The sequence below is a fragment of the Pongo abelii genome, chromosome 21, assembly GCF_028885655.2.
Source record: "Pongo abelii isolate AG06213 chromosome 21, NHGRI_mPonAbe1-v2.0_pri, whole genome shotgun sequence".
NCBI classification, from domain to species: domain Eukaryota; kingdom Metazoa; phylum Chordata; class Mammalia; order Primates; family Hominidae; genus Pongo; species Pongo abelii.
In genome coordinates this window covers 20,872,912-20,889,868 of record NC_072006.2, presented here as the reverse complement: position 1 = coordinate 20,889,868, position 16,957 = coordinate 20,872,912, and the positions used below count along the sequence as shown (strand labels likewise).

At 44.0% G+C, this 16,957-nt stretch overlaps 2 protein-coding genes across 16 annotated transcripts in view; one reads left to right on the top strand and one right to left on the bottom strand.

Moving 5' to 3' along the window:
- Positions 1-4,201, top strand: part of NINL (ninein like) — a 133,945-nt gene extending 129,744 nt beyond the window's left edge. For 9 of the 10 annotated variants that reach the window (XM_024238921.3, XM_024238922.2, XM_063720692.1 and 6 more), the window contains 2 exons: positions 1,000-1,113; positions 3,257-4,201. In XM_024238921.3, coding sequence (XP_024094689.2) covers positions 1,000-1,113; positions 3,257-3,448 — 306 coding nt within the window. In that variant the 3' untranslated portion in view covers positions 3,449-4,201. The other variant, XM_054541662.2, reaches the window with a different exon arrangement.
- A 4,100-nt stretch (positions 4,202-8,301) lies between these two features.
- GINS1 (GINS complex subunit 1) overlaps positions 8,302-16,957 on the bottom strand; it is a 41,514-nt gene continuing 32,858 nt past the window's right edge. For 3 of the 6 annotated variants that reach the window (XR_010138780.1, XR_008516854.2, XM_063720695.1), the window contains one exon: positions 15,394-15,468. Coding sequence is in view for 4 of the 6 variants with exons in the window: in XM_063720695.1 (XP_063576765.1) it covers positions 15,437-15,468 (32 nt within the window). In the remaining 2 variants the exon portion in view is untranslated. Of the gene's footprint in view, positions 10,932-15,393; positions 15,469-16,957 lie in introns of those variants that run through there. The other 3 variants (XM_002830044.5, XM_054541667.2, XM_063720694.1) reach the window with 2 other exon arrangements.

The following is a 16,957-nucleotide window of genomic DNA, read 5'->3' as shown; positions in this document are numbered from 1 at the left end:
AATTTTTTGTATTTTTGGTAGAGATGGGATTTCACCATGCTGGCCAGGCTGGTCTTGAACTCCTGACCTCAGGTGATCTACCTGCCTTGGCCTCCCAAAGTGCTGGGATTACAGGTGTAAACCACCTCGTTCGGCCACTAATTTCCATTTTAAAGTAAATAGCCTTGAGCTGATTCTTTTTAAAATGTAAAATATTGCCTATAACCTTTTTGTTTTTGTTTTTGGCTTTTTTTTTTTTTTTTTTTGAGACGGAGTCTTGCTCTGTCACCCAGACTGGAGTGCAATGGCACAATCTCGGCTCACTGCAACCTCCGCCTCCTGGGTTCAAGCAATTATTCTGCCTCAGCCTCCCGAGTAGCTGGGATTACAGGCGCCCACTACCATGCCCGGCTGATTTTTTGTATTTTAGTAGACATAGGGTTTCACCGTGCTGCCCAGGCTGGTCTCGAACTCCTGAGCTCAGGTAATCCGCCCGCCTCAGACTCCCAAAGTGCTAGGATAACAGGTGTGAACCACTGCACCTGGCATTTTTTTTTTTTTTTTTTTGAGATGGAGTCTCACTTTGTCACCAGGCTGGAATGCAGTGGTGCTATTTCGGCTCACAGCAACCTCTGCCTCTTGGGTTCAAGTGATTCTCCTGCCTCAGCCTCCCGAGTAGCTGGGACTGCAGGTGCACACTACCACACCCAGCTATTTTTTTTTTTTTTTGAGACTGAGTCTCGCTCTGTCACCTAGGCTGGAGTGCCACTGCAACCTCCACCTCCTGGGTTCAAATGATTCTCCTGCCTCAGCCTCCCAAGTAGCTGGGATTACAGGTACGCACCACCACACAAGGCTAATTTTTGTATTTTTTTTAGTACAGATGGGGTTTCACCATGTTGGCCAGGTTGGTCTCGAACTCCTGACCTCAGGTGATCCGCCTGCCTCGGCCTCCCAAAGTGCTGGGATTACAGGCGTGAGCCCCCGCGCCCGGCCACCTGCAACCTTGTTTTATGGCAGGAAGAACATGAGAAACAGCTGAAAGCTACAGAAGAGCGGGTGGAAGAGGCGGAGATGATTCTGAAGAATATGGAAATGCTCCTCCAAGAGAAAGTGGATAAGCTGAAGGAACAGGTGAGTGATGGGCGCCGCTGCTTTCGTGTCCGCGTCCTCTTCTGAACGCTCTCCACTTTTATGGGTGTGCAGGCAGCTAATACACGAAAAGGCTGTCTTGTCACAGAATTCCAGGGAACTAAATGCATACCCTACACTGCCGGTGCACATTCATTTATTTTCCTCCGGGAATGGTTTTAAGATCTGTCCTTTGGGTGTTCACATACACTCAGAAAGGACTCATCCGTTCATTTGTCTGTGTAGTCATTCAGGCATCCCCAAGCACCTCTGGTCGAAGCTTTCCTAGGTAGACCTGAGATGAGCAGGGCTGAGCCTGCATCCCAGACCTGACCCTCTGGAGACAGAGGCAGATGCTTCCATAGAGCATACATGACCTCGGGCCAGGATGAGTGCTCTGAAAATGAGAGAATAGAGGTGGAGGGAGCCGGTGGGGTGGTCAAGGCCACTTTGAAGAGCCAGCATTTGGTCAGATACCCAGTGACCAACACAGGAACATCCAGCTGTGTCCCCAGCAGAGGCCAGGTGGCATTTGGAAAGCTCAGTGGGTGGGAGATGCACACATCTCTTCGTGTCTGGGGGACTCCAAGGAGGGCGCATTCCAGGCAGCGGACAGCCACGGAGGAGGCTGCCATGGCTGGTGTGAACTGGTAGGGCTCAGGTAGGCAGCGCCTGTCATGTGTATCCTGGAAGCCAAGGTCAGGGGTTTGGGTTTTATCATAATGGCAGTTAGAAGGCATAGGGAGATTTTAAGTAAAAGCATGACAGGATGTATCTTTTAAAAGAAACCATACTAGGGAAAAAGTCACTTGGGCTACTATAAGGAGCACAGACCAAAAATGAGGCGCCGTAGCTCACCTGGTCTGTAGATGTTCGAAGTCTAACTCAGCAGGTGGGAACCGACGTGCAGCAGTGCTGTGCCCCGAGGGCTGATGGCACAGGGTGTGGGTGGACCCCGCGGGTGTGGGGTGCACACACAGAAGAGGCCCAGCCATGGACCACATTCAGTGTTAGGAGACATTAAGAGAAATATGAAAACCTGGAGAAGTATTTTTGCTCCATCGTGATCCAGTATGGTTTGCTCTACATGAGGGATCCTGAGCTCAGCCCAAGCTAGACAAGGCATTTGTGGAAGGTGCCCAGTCCCTCCCTGGGGCCACCGGTCCTTGCCCAGCTTCCTCCCCTGCTGGTGCCCCCAGTCCCTCTCTCTCTTTCTCCCTGGCACACACCCACAGTCCTCAGTTGCCCGTCTCGCCAGCAACACCTGACTGTGGTTAAATCCTGTGGCTCCTGCACACCTGCCCTGGCGCTGAGCCCAGACCACAGCCTGGGGCCTCAGTCCTGCCTGTCCTGCGCCAGACCACAGCGTGGGGCCTCAGTCCTGCCTGTCCTGCGCCAGACCACAGCGTGGGGCCTCAGTACTGCCTGTCCTGCGCCTGACCACAGCCTGGGGCCTCAGTACTGCCTGTCCTGCGCCTGCTTCCCTTGGCTCATGGCCCTGCTGACATCACAGCCAGTAGAACACACGCAGATGAACCTGTTCCACACACTGACCGTCCCAGGGCCTTTTGAGGACTGGCCACTTTTGCCTGAAGTCTTTGTTTCACGGCACAAAGCTGCCTCAAGTTTTCTCCACCACATAGCCCAGCAGATTCTCAATTTCCTCTCATGCCAGGGTAACAAAACTTGTCATTATAATCCAGTATTTGTGTCAGATTTCTTTTTTTTTTTTGGAGACAGAGTCTTGCTCTGTCGCCCAGGCTGGATGGAGTGCAGTGGCACGGTCTCTGCTCACTGCAAGCTCTGCCTCCTGGGTTCACGCCATTCTCCTGCCTCAGCCTCCTGGGTAGCCGAGACTACAGGCGCCCACCACCACGACCGGCTAATTTTTTTGTATTTTTTAGTAGAGATGGGGTTTCACCGTGTTAGCCAGGATGGTCTCGATCTCCTGACCTTGGGATCCGCCCACCTCGGCCTCCCAAAGTGCTGGGATTACAGGCGTGAGCCACCGCGCCCGGACTTGGGTCAGATTTCTAAGAGCCCAAAACTGTGGTTTGCATAAACCTGGGAGGATAAAAGAGAGCAGGCTGATCTGTAGCGTTTCTCCACCGGCCTCATGCAAAGCATGGCTTCCTCCCCTCTCTAGTTTGAAAAGAACACGAAGTCCAACCTGCTGCTGAAGGAGCTGTACGTGGAGAACGCCCACCTGGTGAGAGCACTTCAGGCCACCGAGGAGAAGCAGCGAGGCGCCGAGAAACAAAGCCGCGTCTTGGAAGAAAAAGTTCGCGCTCTCAACAAACTCGTCAGTAGGATTGCCCCCGCAGCCCTCTCTGTGTAAAGACGGATTATTTTCTAGGATTCATTCGAAAGCACATCTTTTAAATTAAGCCACTGTGCTGCCTGAGTTTTCCGTGGGTCATGAGCCATGAGTCCTGGGACATCTGAGGATTGGCATTCTTTGTTCACCCCCCAGATAGTTAATGAATGGTCTGCCCTGAGCAAGATGGGAGTGGGGGGCTGGAGGAATATGCATGTTGCAAAAGCCTGTGTTTTTATTAGCGGTCCTGAGTAATTTCCCTTGGCAAAATTCCCAGTTTTGCCACTTGTTGGAGCCAGATTCTGGGAACTGTCAGCAAGGAGCGGGTAAGTGAGCAGTTAAGGACAGCACTTTCCATGTGGTACTTCTGACCCTGGCTGTCAGATTGAAATGTAAAGTCAGGGCTCTGTACAGTTTTGCCATTTCACTGTTCTGCTTTGAGCTTAGGTTATTAGAACTCTTGGTGGAGGGTGCGTACACACATTCCAGAAAAGGCTTCACTCGCTGGGAACGTCAACCCAGCGAGAAAGGAGGGGAAGCCCCTTCTCCAGGGACCTTATCTGTGGACTCAGGGATGATGGTGTTTATTGCAAATGCACAATCTTTTTCCCATTGAAATGTCATCACACTGGAAATTGTACTATATGTAAAAAAAAAAAGTATAGTTTTATATTTGAAATATATACAAATTATGGCCATATGGCTGATTGGAATGTACTACTGTAATATAAAAAGTCACTGTATTTGCAATAAATTCTTTTCTATTAAAATTGACTTCTAAGTTTGTTTTTAATTTTTTAAACTATAAAATATTTCAAACATACAGGAAAATAGTTATATAAGAAACACCCATGTGCCCATCAACATATCTAGTAAGAATAATATCCTGCCACAGCACTGTGGAGGGCGGGAGCCTGTTCTGTTCTCAGCCTCCTCCCTCTTCCCGGGGCAGCCGCCATCCCAAAGCTGGCATGTCTTCTCCTTTCTGCAGGAGAAAAATGTCACAGCACCGTGGAAAGATAACAAAGCCTGGAACAGATGGAAAGGTCGATTCTTTGGAAGATTCGGCAACATGAAGTTGACTGGTTCTTCAAAGTTTACTGATAAATGTAATTAATCCCAATAATACAGATGTTCCATGCCCCAATCAACCCCAGAATTGGACAAGACATTCTGAAGTTTTTACATACAACTAAATAAGCAAACAAAACAATTAGGAAAACTCTGAAGAAAGAAGAGCAATGTATGGGGACTAGTTCTACCCGTTATTAATATATAAGTCCTAATACAGTTTATGTTACATGGGTGTATGCATTTGTCAAAACTCATTGAGGAGTACACTTCTTCATTCACTTTGGGCTTCTGTCTGAGACTGGAGTAACGAGATTGGAGTAACCAGGAGACCTGAACAACATTATCAATCTACTGACATCTAGAACCCACCACACGACACCAGCAGAAGAAAATGCAGCCAAACACTTACCAAGACAGACCGTATCCTGGGCCAACAAATCTCAAAAAAATTATGAAGATTCAAGCCATACGATGTATGTACTGTGACCACAATGGAATTAAATTAGAAATCTATCCCCCAATATGAAGCTGGAAACCATCATTCTCAGCAAACTATCACAAGGACAGAAAACCAAACACTGCATGTTCTCACTCATAGGTGGGAATTGAACAATGAGAACACTTGGACACAGGAAGGGGAACATCACACACCGGGGCCTGTCCTGGGGTGGGGGGAGAGGGGAGGGATAGCATTAGAAGATATACCTAATGTAAATGATTAGTTAATGGGTGCGGCACACCAACGTGGCACATGGATACATATGTAACAAAACTGCACGTTGTGCACATGTACCCTAGAACTTAAAGTATAATAAAAAAATTTAAAAATGAGGTAAAGTGAAATAAATAAAGAAATAATTACATATGCCCTGAAAAAAAAATATATCCCCCAATATTTGGAAACTGAACAACATACTGCTGAATAACCCATGAGGCAAAGAAGAGATAAGAGGGGATATTGGGAAATATCGTGGATTGAATGGAAATGAAAACAATATATCAAAATTTGTGGGGTAGAGTGAAAGCGTTACTTAGGGGAAAAGTCATAGCACCAAACACCCAGGTTAGAATAGAAGAAAGGTCTCAAATCAACAACTTCAGCTTCTACCTTAAATAGACAAAGAAGAGCAAATTAAACCCAAAGTCAAAAGAAAAGAAAATGATGATGATCACAGCAGAAACCAAGGAACGGAACAGATTGGCCGTGACATGCTACAGGCTAGAGCTGTTGTGTTAAGTTTGGTTGGCACGGCCACACTCAGTTACAGATTCCCTAGGTCCACAGATTCCCTATGCCTGCTTCATGCTCCAGCAGCAGCACGGAGTGGCTGTTAACAGGTCATGTGGCCCACAAAGCCTAATACACAGAAAACATTTGTTGACCCTTGAAATAGAAAACAAAGAATAGAGAAAGTAAACCAAAGGCATGTTCTTTCAGAAGATTAGTAAAATTGATAAACTTCTAGTCCAGTCAGAATAAAAGAAAAAAAAAACTAATATCAGAAATGAGAAGTGATATCACTACAGGTGATACCACTGTAGTCTACAGATATACAAGCATCATAAGGCAATATTATGAACATTTTTATTTTTTGAGACAGGGTCTCACTGTTGCCCAGGCTGGAGAGTAGCCACTGCAGCCTCCAACTCCCGCCTCAGCCTCCCGAGTAGCTGAGACTACAGGTGCACAGCACCACATCTGGCAATTTTTTTTTCCTGACATCTCGCTATGTTGCCTGGGCTGGTCTCAAACTTCTGAGCTCAAGCGATCCTTCTGTCTTGGCCTCCCAAAGTGCTGGGATTACAGGCGTGAGCCACCGTGCCCAGCCCATGAACAACTTTATATAAATAAATTTGGTAACTTAGATAAAATGGAGAATACATAAATTGCCAAAGCTCATTCGAGAAAAAAATGGATAACCAAAATAGCCATGTATTTCTTAAGCCAAAACTGTGGTTAACCTTCCCACAAAGAAACTTCAGGCCTAGATGGCTTAAATATGAACTCTAAACACTTAAGAAATAAATAATACCAAGTATATAAAAAGTATGATAGATATATATTGATTTCATCCCTGGCTCCTTGTTCGTAACTCCTATGGCCTTCGTTGCAGTCTTTTGTTGTAATGCTTGGGCATTTTAGGCCTCAGAAGACAATCTCTTTCTGCCCTTCTGCCTTCCTTTCACCTGCTCCTTTTCCCGCCTGTCTTGGAGCTGGCCATAAAGAAATTCTCTGTGATTAGAAGGGGCACTGCCCCACACTCTAAAAGAAAGAATGCAGCAGAGCCTAAGAACCTGAGCAGACGGGCCTGGCTGAATGGCACCACTCAGACTATGAGCATTAGATCATACCCTCTTTGTCCAATTGTCTCTCTGCTTGGTTGTTGATCATGCCTATCTAATGAGATTTCTATAAAAGGCCCAAAAGGACAGGGTGTGGAGAGCTTCCGGATTGCTGAACATATGGAGGCTCCTGGAGGGTGGTGAGCATCGAAGCTCCATAGCCCTTCCCCATACCTTACCCTATGTATGCATCTCTTCCATTTGGGTCCTTTCATCTGCATATTTTACCATATCCTTTATAATAAACCAGTAAGCTTAAGTGTTTCTGAGTTCTGTGAGCTTCTCAAGCAAATTAATTGAATCCAAAGAGGGGGGCATGGGAACTCCAACTTGAAGCTAGTTGGTCAGAATCTCAGAGGCCCACACTTGTGGCTGGTGTCTCAAGGGAGGGCAGTCTTGGACTGAGCCCTGACCCTGTGGGATCTGACGCTATCTCCAGGTAGTGTCAGAACTGAAGTAGAAGTAGAGGACACACCTGGTGTCCACTGCAGTGCTTGGTATGTGGGGAAACCCCCACGCATTTGGTCAGTCTTCTGTGTTGTTGTTGAGTGACAGAACAGTTTTTTTTTATTTAGAAAACTCTTCCAAAAAACTGAATAGGAGGGATTATTTTCCCAAGAACACCACAGACCAATATTTCTCATGCACACTGATGCAAAAATTCTACAAAAAAATTTCAAATAAAATCCTACAAAAAGGAGAATATATCATAACCAGGTGTGGTTTATGCCAGGAATGCAGGGTAGGTTTAACAGTGAAAACTCAGTTGATCAATCAGCCACTGTAATTCACCAGACTAACAAACTAAAAGACAAAACCATCTCAACAGATGCAGAAAAAAGATATGACAAAATCCAGCATCCATTTCTGACTTTTAAAAAAATTATCAGTAAACTAGGTGTATTAGTCTTCTTATGCTGCTAATAAAGACATACTGGAGAGTGGGTAATTTATAAAGGAAAGAGATTTAATTGACTCAGTTCCACATGGCTGGGGAGGCCTCACAATCACGGCATAAGGCAAATGGATAGGGACCAAAGTCACGTCTTACATGGTGGCAGGCAAAAGAGCATGTCCAGGGGAACTCCCATTTATAAAACCATCAGATCTCGTGAGACTTATTGACTAACACCAGAAAAGTATGGGGGAAACTACCCCCTTGATTCAGTTATTTCACCTGGCCCTGCCCTTGACACAGGGGAATTATTACAATTCAAGTTGAGATTTGGGTAGGGACACAGCCAAACCATATCACTAGGAATAGGAGGGAACTTCCTACCCCAATAAAGGGCATCTACAAACAACTTAAGAGCTAACATCATAATAGTGAAAGACTGTTTTCCTTCTTAGATCAGGAACAAGATAGGGGTGTCTTCTCTGACCACATATATTTAGTACTCTACTGGAAGTTCTAACCAATGCAATCAGGCAAGAAAAAGAAATAAAAGGCATTCAGATTAGAAAGGAAGGAATAAAACTCTTTATTCATAGAACACATGACTGTTGATGTAATTTACAAAAACACCATGAGAACTCACAGTTTAGCAAGGCTGAAGGATACAAGTTCAACATCAATTGTATTTCTATTTACTAGCAAAAAGTGGTTAGAATTTGAAATTTTAAAATACCATTTAGCATCAAAACTATGAAATGCTGACATGGTAGACCTGTACACTGAAAACTACAAAAGATTATTAAGAGAAATAGAAGACAGAAACATTAATACATAGGAAGACAGATCTTGTTTATAAGCCAAAAGACTCAGTATTATTAAGATGTCAATTCTCCCAACAGTTTTATATAAATTCAATGCAATCTCAATCAAGGTGCCTAACAGGGGTTTTTGTTGTTGTTGTTGTAGAAATTGACAAGTTGATCCTAATTTATTTTTGAGATAGAGTCTCACTTTGTCACCCAGGCTGGAGTGCAGTGGTGTGATCTCAGCTCACTGCAGCCTTGACCTCCGGGGCTCAAGTGATCCTCCCACCTCAGCCTGCCATGTAGCTAGGACTACAGGCATGCACCACCACAACTGGCTAATTTTTTGTATTTTTTGTAGAGATGGAGTTTTGCCATGGGCCCGGGCTGGTCTGGAACTCCTGAGCTCAAGTGATCCACCCATCTAGGCCTCCCAAAGTTCTAGGATTACAGGCATAAGCCACCACACTCTGCCTGTTTCCAAATTTCACATCAAAAGCAAAGGACTTAACACAGCCAAAACAAATCTCAAAAAGAAATGTGGTACACTGGGCCAGCGCCAAGGCTCACGCCTGTAATCCCAGCACATGGGGAGGACGAGGCAAGTGGATTGCTTTAGCTCAGGAGTTCAACACAGCCTGGCCAACACGGTGAAACCCCATCTCTACAAAAAATACAAACAACAGCAAAAATATGATGCATTAATACTATTTCAAGAATGATTAGAAAATTACATCCACTACATACAAATACAGCACTGGCATTCAGGAGAGAAAAACAGGTCAATGGAACAAAATGGAGTCCTGAAATAAACCCACATATACACTGACAACTACTTTTTAACAAAAATGCAAAGGTGATAGAGCTAAGGGCAGTCCCTTCAAAAAATGGTAGTGAAATACCTGGATATCTATATTCCCAAGAAAAAGTGAAGGTGGATTGACACCTTGCACCATATAAAAAATTCATTCAAAATGGATCATAGGCTGGGCGCGGTGGCCCACACTTGTAATCCCAAAACTTTGGGAGGCCAAGGTGGGTCACTTGAGGTCAGGAGTTTGAAACCAGCCTGGCCAACATGGTAAAACCCTGTCTCTACTAAAAATACAAAAATTAGCCGGGCATGGCGGCCTGCGCCTGTAATCCCAGCTACTTGGGAGGCTGAGACAAGAGAATCACTTGAACCCAGGGGATAGAGATTGCAGTGAGCCGAGATCACGCCACTGCACCCCAGCCTAGGTGACAGAGCGAGACTCCATCTCAAAACAAAGAAACAAACGAAAATAAAAAAAACAAACAGGTCATAGACCAAAGTATAAAGCTTAAAATTGTAACACTTCTAGAAGTAAAAAGGAAAAAAAATTGTGACCTTGGGATGGGAAAAGATTTCTTGGATGCAACACCCAAAGCATAAAAGAACAAACGAATAAACTGGATTTCATCAAAATTTAAAATGTCAGCTGTTTAAAACATACCATTAAAGGCCAATCAGCCCTTCATGTGACTTTTCAGTCAATCTGAATCTCTGGGAAAACTGTACAAAGTTCCTTCTCTAGCCCCAATTTCACTGTCCCCTTCCAAAGTGGTGATACTGGTGATCACCCCACAGCCACAAGCCACACCAGCCACCATGGTGGAAATGTGCAAAATCCATGTGTGTCCTTCCTTCCCAAATAGCCAGATGATAAATTAGTATGTCATTAAACATTACATGTACTGAAAATTTCTACAGACCATCATCTTCACTTGCTCATGTGATTTGAAAATGTGTATCTCAGAAATTCAGCTCTCTAGCTTGTACAATACCCATGACCAGAAAACAAGACACACAGGATCTACCTTCTTCCTGTCCAGCCAAGTGACTGATTATTTAAGAGATTCAAATGTAACCATGTTTACTTTCATTTAAAAAACACACTATAACAACTGTAGGAATGCTGTGATTATAGATACAGCTTATTAGAAAAAGGAGTAAGGGCCAGGTGCAGTGGCTCACGCCTGTGATCTCAACACTTTGAGAAGCTAAGGTGGGAGGACTGCTTGAGGCCAGGAGTTTGAGACCAGCTTGGGCAACATAGTGAGACACTGTCTCTACAAAACAAAACCAAAATTAAAAAGGAGTAGGAAGAATAGTGTACAACCTTAAAAAAAGAAAGTCCTTAATAGTTAGCAAATTATACTTCTTAGCCAAGTATTCTTAGTTATCTTAAATAATGTCTATAGCTTCTAAAATCAAAGAGGGAGGTGAAGGGAGGGTGGAGAGAGTGAGTACAGAGGAGTCCATGAGTTGAGTGAAGCCTGGAAGTGCCTCGGTGCATGGTCACGACAGGATGTGCTCCAGGACTCCTTGTCTGATCAGCTGCTCACATTTCCATCGAGGTAAAAAGTGCTGAGGGGACAAGAAGGGATGGAGAAAGAGTAAAATAAATGATTGGGAAAGAATTTGAAATTATTTCTTGTATCATTAAAAAGTAGCACTGATTAGTTTTCAAACTCCAACAAGTAAGTAGTTAACTTAAGGGGCTGGGTGCGGTGGCTCACGCCTGTAATCCCAGCACTTTGGGACACCAAGGCGGGCGGATCACCTGAGGTTGGGGGTTCAAGACCAGCCTGACCAACATGGAGAAACCGCGTCTCTACTAAAAAATACAAAATTGGCCCGGGGTGGTGGATCACGCCTGTAATCCCAGCACTTTGCGAGGCCGAGGCGGGTGGATCACGAGGTCAGGAGATCAAGACCATCCTGGCTAACACGGTGAAACCCTGTCTCTACTAAAAATGCAAAAAAATTAGCCAGGCGTGGTGGCGGGCGCCTGTAGTCCCAGCTACCCAGGAGGCTGAGGCAGGAGAATGGCGTGAACCTGGGAGGCAGGGCTTGCAGTGAGCCGAGACCGTGCCACTCCACTCCAGCTTGGGCAACAGAGCAAGACTCTGTCACACGCACAAAAAAAAAATTAGCCGGGCGTGGTGGCGCATGCCTGTAATCCCAGCTACACAGGAGGCTGAGGCAGGAGAATCGCTTGAACCTGGGGGTGAGCCGAGATTGTGCCATTGCACTCCAGCCTGGGCAACAAGAGCAAAACTCCATCTCAAAAAAAAAAAAAAAAAAGTTAAATTATATTTGCTGTTTTAATCCATTGAAATTGATTCCATTTAGAACTGTATGGAATTCTGATTTTTACAAATGAATTCAGTTTGCTTAAGTTCAATTCAACTAAGACTTCTGAATTCTAGTAGGTATTGTACTTAGTGTTTGTATTTTTTAAATTTATGCACAGAGAAATCCAGATAGGTGCGATTTGGATTATCACTGGCTCAACAGCCTATCAAGAAGACCCATGAAAGGCTCATTTCTCCATAAAACCTGTTCTAGGATTTCAGAGTCTGAACATTCTTCTAATAACAAGTGACAACTTTCCTCCTGTATTTCTCAAGATTGAAAAGTATTCATGACCCACAGCGTGGGTGCTATTCACATGGTACGTGGGAAGATGCCGGTACCCAGGTATTGCTTGTCCTGTGTCTTCCTAAGAGGACATCGCTCTTGCTCTGAGGGAACCAGGGGAAGGTGGAAAGATGTCTCCTTCCCTCTCAAATACCACGACTTACAGAAAACACTGACTGCCCTGGAGGAGGGAGGTTAAGGAAGCAAGGCAGGAAGGCTTTCCGATTCATAGGTGGTCAAAGAAATCTCAAAGGAAGATCTCAAGGAAGCAAAATGTAACCTCAGTAGCCATGTGCACCTGAAAGTCCTGCCTCACAAACTCAAAGGCCTGACAAGAGACCCATGACCAAATTCTTCTAAACCAATCTTGAAGATACATGAGCCAAGAAAAATGTAAAAAAACACAACAAAAACAAAATAACTGAGTTGTTCATTTAATATCCATACTAATGCTGGTATTAAACAGATGGAGAGTATTGATTTCTGGATAAAAAGAAACAGTGCTTGCCATAGTGACAAATATAAAAGAATGTATATTAGAAAATGTTTCCCAGCCAGGTGCAGTGGCTCACGCCTGTAATCCCAGCACTTTGGGAGGCTGAGGCAGGTGGATCACGAGCTCAGGAGTTCGAGACCAGCCTGATCAACATGGTGAAACCCCGCCTCTACTAAAAAAAATACAAAAATTAGCCAGGCATGGTGACACGCGCCTGCAATCCCAGCTACTCGGGAGGCTGAGGCAGGAGAATCGCTTGAACCCAGGAGGCGGAAGTTGCAGTGAGCCAAGATCATGCCACTGCACTCCAGCCTGGGTGACAGAGCGAGATTCCATCTCGAAAAAAACCATATATATATATAGATAATGTTTCCTACTAATACTTTAGAGTATGTGAATGATCTACACCACAGATTCTACAGAAAGTTCGGATGTGGTTGAACATTAGAGGCCCCTAATACCAACCATCAACTGTGGCTGATACTGTTTCTTTTTAATGCCTCCATTTTTATAATTGAGGGTAGGGTCACAGCTGAGAGAGTTAAAAAATTCAACCACCAGGCCAGGCACGGTGGCTCACACCTGTAATCCCAGCACTTTGGGAGGCTGAGGTGGGTGGATCACCTAAGGTCAGGAATTTGAAACCAGCCTGGCCAACATGGTGAAACCCCGCCTCTACTAAAAAAAATACAAAAATTAGCCAGGAGTGGTGGCAGGCGCCTGTAATCCCAGCTATTTGAGAGGCTGAGGCAGGAGAAAAGCTTGAACCCGGGAGGCGGAGGTTGCAGTGAGCCAAGATCGTGCCATTGTACTCCAGCCTGGGGGACAAGAGCGAGACTTCGTCTCAAAAAAAAAAAAAAAAAAAAAAATTCAACCACAGGACAGCATTTGGGATGAAGGGACATTTCGCATATCTTGCTTTATGAGGATGGCTTTTTTCTTGTTCTCGTGAACCAGAGCTTCCTCCTGGGCCCTCCAGAAATATAGCTGCTTATCAGAGCATTAATTCATTACCTGCTTTCAATTCATTAGTGTCCTAAGAGAATACTTGGGACAGAAATTGTTGCCTTAACAACCGAAGACTTTAGGGAACCCTCAAAATCTTTAAAAATATTCAACCTTTGTTTTAGAAGCTCCAAGGGTATTAGTAAAATAATTTTAGTCAACTATTAGTAAAATAGTTTTAAAGAGCTAAGGGTATTAGTAAAATAACAGATCAACTCACCCTGTTAGGAAAATAAGCTCAAGAACCACATGACCTGAAACATTCTTTTGCTCCCTGGCATGAACAAAGTGAACACCAAATCCTTAGGGTCATCAGATCCTAAATGGCTGACCCCAAGACGGCAGGCAAGGAAAGAAAGAGAACAGCTTTTATTAGGTCACTTTTCCTCCTCACAACTTCAGAAAATTGGGATAGGATAAAAAATTTAGTGACAGGGCACAGTGGCTTACACCTGTAATCCCAGCACTTTGGGAAGCTGAGGTGGGTGGATTGCTTGAGCTCAGGAGTTCAAGACCAGCCTGGCCAACTGGTGAAACTCTGTCTCTACAAAAAATACAAAAATTAACCGGGTGTGGTGGCGTGTGCCTGTGGTCCAGCTACTTGGGGAGGCTGAGGTGGGGGATCACTTGAGCCCAGGAGGCAGAGGTTGCAATGAGCGGAGATCCCGCCACTGCACTCCAGCCTGGGGAACACAGCCAGACCCTGCCTCAAAAAAATAATAATAATAGACTGGGCGCGGTGGCTCACGCCTATAATCCCAGCAGTTTGGGAGGTCAAGGTGGGCGGATCACGAGGTCAGGAGATCGAGACCATCCTGGCTAACATGGTGAAACCCCGTCTCTACTAAAAATACGAAAAAAAAAAATTAGCTGGGCAGGGTGGCGGGCGCCTGTAGTCCCAGCTACTTGGGAGGCTGAGGCAGGAGAATGGCATGAACCCAGGGGGAGGAGCTTGCAGTGAGCAGAGATCGTGCCACTGCACTCCAGCCTAGGCAACAGAGCAAGACTCCGTCCCAAAAAAAAAAAAATAATAATAATAGTAATAATATAGTTAATGTGAATTCATCTAATGTGAAGATGAAGATTTCTAGGGAAATAATTAATATACTAACATTACTTTGGGCGTGGTGGTTCACACCTGTAATCCTCGCACTTTAGGATGCTAAGGAAGGTGGATTGCTTGAGCCCAGGAGAGTTCGAGACTAGCATGGTCAACATAGCAAGACCCCATCTCTATTTTCTTTAAAAATAGATAGATAGATAGATAGACAGATAGATGATAGATAGATAGATAGATAGATAGATAGTCAGACAGACAGATAGGTAGGTAGATAGACAGAGATAGAGAGAGAGAGAGAGAGAAAGATTCCTTATAAGGACAAATTTAGCTTAAGTTACAACTTTACAATTTTAATCTTCCTCTATTAAATTGTTATGTTTATATACCAAATACTTGAAAATTCTTTTTTTGAAAATAGAAAAATCTGTATCACTATTTGCTTGCTAAAGAACTAGGATTTATAAGGCAAAGTGTAAGCTAAAAAAACTGCTTAGGAACTTTTAAAATAAATTATATGAACAAAGGAGCTAAATCCAACAGTTCAATAGCCTCCAGATAATAATCTATCACTTACCCAGAATAAGGCTGATTATGGTAATTCCCCTAGAAAACACCTAGTTTTAAATATAAGCAATATCCTACTAAATTAATGAATCTTTTATTATATGCAACATTTGCTTCCATTCTTAATATTCAGAAAAAGTACAGAACAGGGTGTATTATACTAAAGATAATGCCTAATATATAAACGATCATCAAAAGTTGATATTTATTTTGCTATTCCAACTTTTCCACCATTCAACACTCATAAGATTTAAAGTAAAGAATCTGAAGATAAGAAATACCTGGCTATTTTTTTTTAATAGGACTGAAGTGCCATCATCAACTTCAAATTCTCCATAGTCTTTTAGACATCGGACCTGAAAAAAAAAATGAAAGATGTTTTATCTAAATTAGTTTTTAATATGCAGTGACCAAAAAATAAATCGGCATTATACAAATACGCAGACAAAAAGGACTTTGTTTGCTTCCTCTCTGTGTGGTTAGGCCTAGCACTACTGTTGTGGTATTCTCATAGCTCCACGTGTCCAGTTGTGACAGGGAGGAAGAAGAACTGCAAAATCTCTGCTAGGAAATGTCAGTGCTGACAGCAAGGCGATGCAGGGAGACAACGATGTCGTCTCCTTCCCCTCTGAAATCCTGAAAAATTAAGCAGGTGAAATATCTATCTACAAGGAATGTTTTAGATCTGCTCCAACCTGCTTCTTATAGATCCCTCCCATAAAATATCAATATCTGAGAATGGGACACAGGTAAGTCTGCAGTATTTGTTTTTGGAAGCAATTCTTCCAATCCCATTCAAAATTCAGATAATTTCCCAGGAATACTTAGAAGTACACCATGGAGGAGCAGATGCCACCTCACGTGACAGGATTCAGGAGTGGCAGCATTCTGATATCCACCTCTGCAACTACAAAGGTGTTCCCAGGTACAGGTTATAGACCTGCTACAGCACTAAGTGCTGCCACAGGAAGTAAGGGGGCACTTTTCCTCTTCTAGGAGAATTCAGACTGAAGTTTATTCTCACGAGTACTAGTGATGAACTGCTATTGTTGCCAGGAGAGTCAACGCCAGCAACGACTATGTCTTCCACTTTTCCAGATAATTTTATCATGTCCTACCATCCCTCCGGAACCTTACCAAGGCACCCAAAGTATTTTAATTAAATATGAGAATACCACTCCAGAAAAATCCCCCAAGTCCTTTGCATTTGCTGTTTTTTCTTTTTCTTTCTTTTTTTTTTTTTTGAGACAGAATCTTGCTCTGTTGCCCAGGCCAGAGTGCAGTGGTGTGATCTCCACGCACTACAACCTCTGCCTCCCAGGCTCAAGCGGTTCTCCTGCCTCAGCCTCCTGGGTAGCTGGGATTACAGGCGCTCACCACCATACCCAACTAATTTTTGTATTTTTAATAGAGATGGGGTTTCACCATGTTGGCCAGGCTGGTTTCAAACTCCTGACCTCATGTGATCTACCTGCCCCCGCTTCCCAAAGTGCTGGAATTACAGGCATGAGCCACCACGCCTGGCCGCATTTGCTTCTCTAAATAAACTTTTATTTTGGGAAATCTCAAACACATTCAAAAGTAAAAAGACTACTCCATGTCCCCATCAACTGACATCAACACATGGCCAAGTTTGTTCCCCTCACCCATTTGTTGTGGGTTATTCTGAAGCAAATCTTAGACATCATTTCACCTCATCTGTAAATATTCTATTGTCTACTTCTATAAAACCAGATAATTTTAAAAATCCCAATACTGACTGTACGTGGCAGCTCACGCCTATAATCCCAGCATTTTGGGAGGCTGAGGCAGGTGAATCACCTGAAGTCAGGAATTTAAGACCAG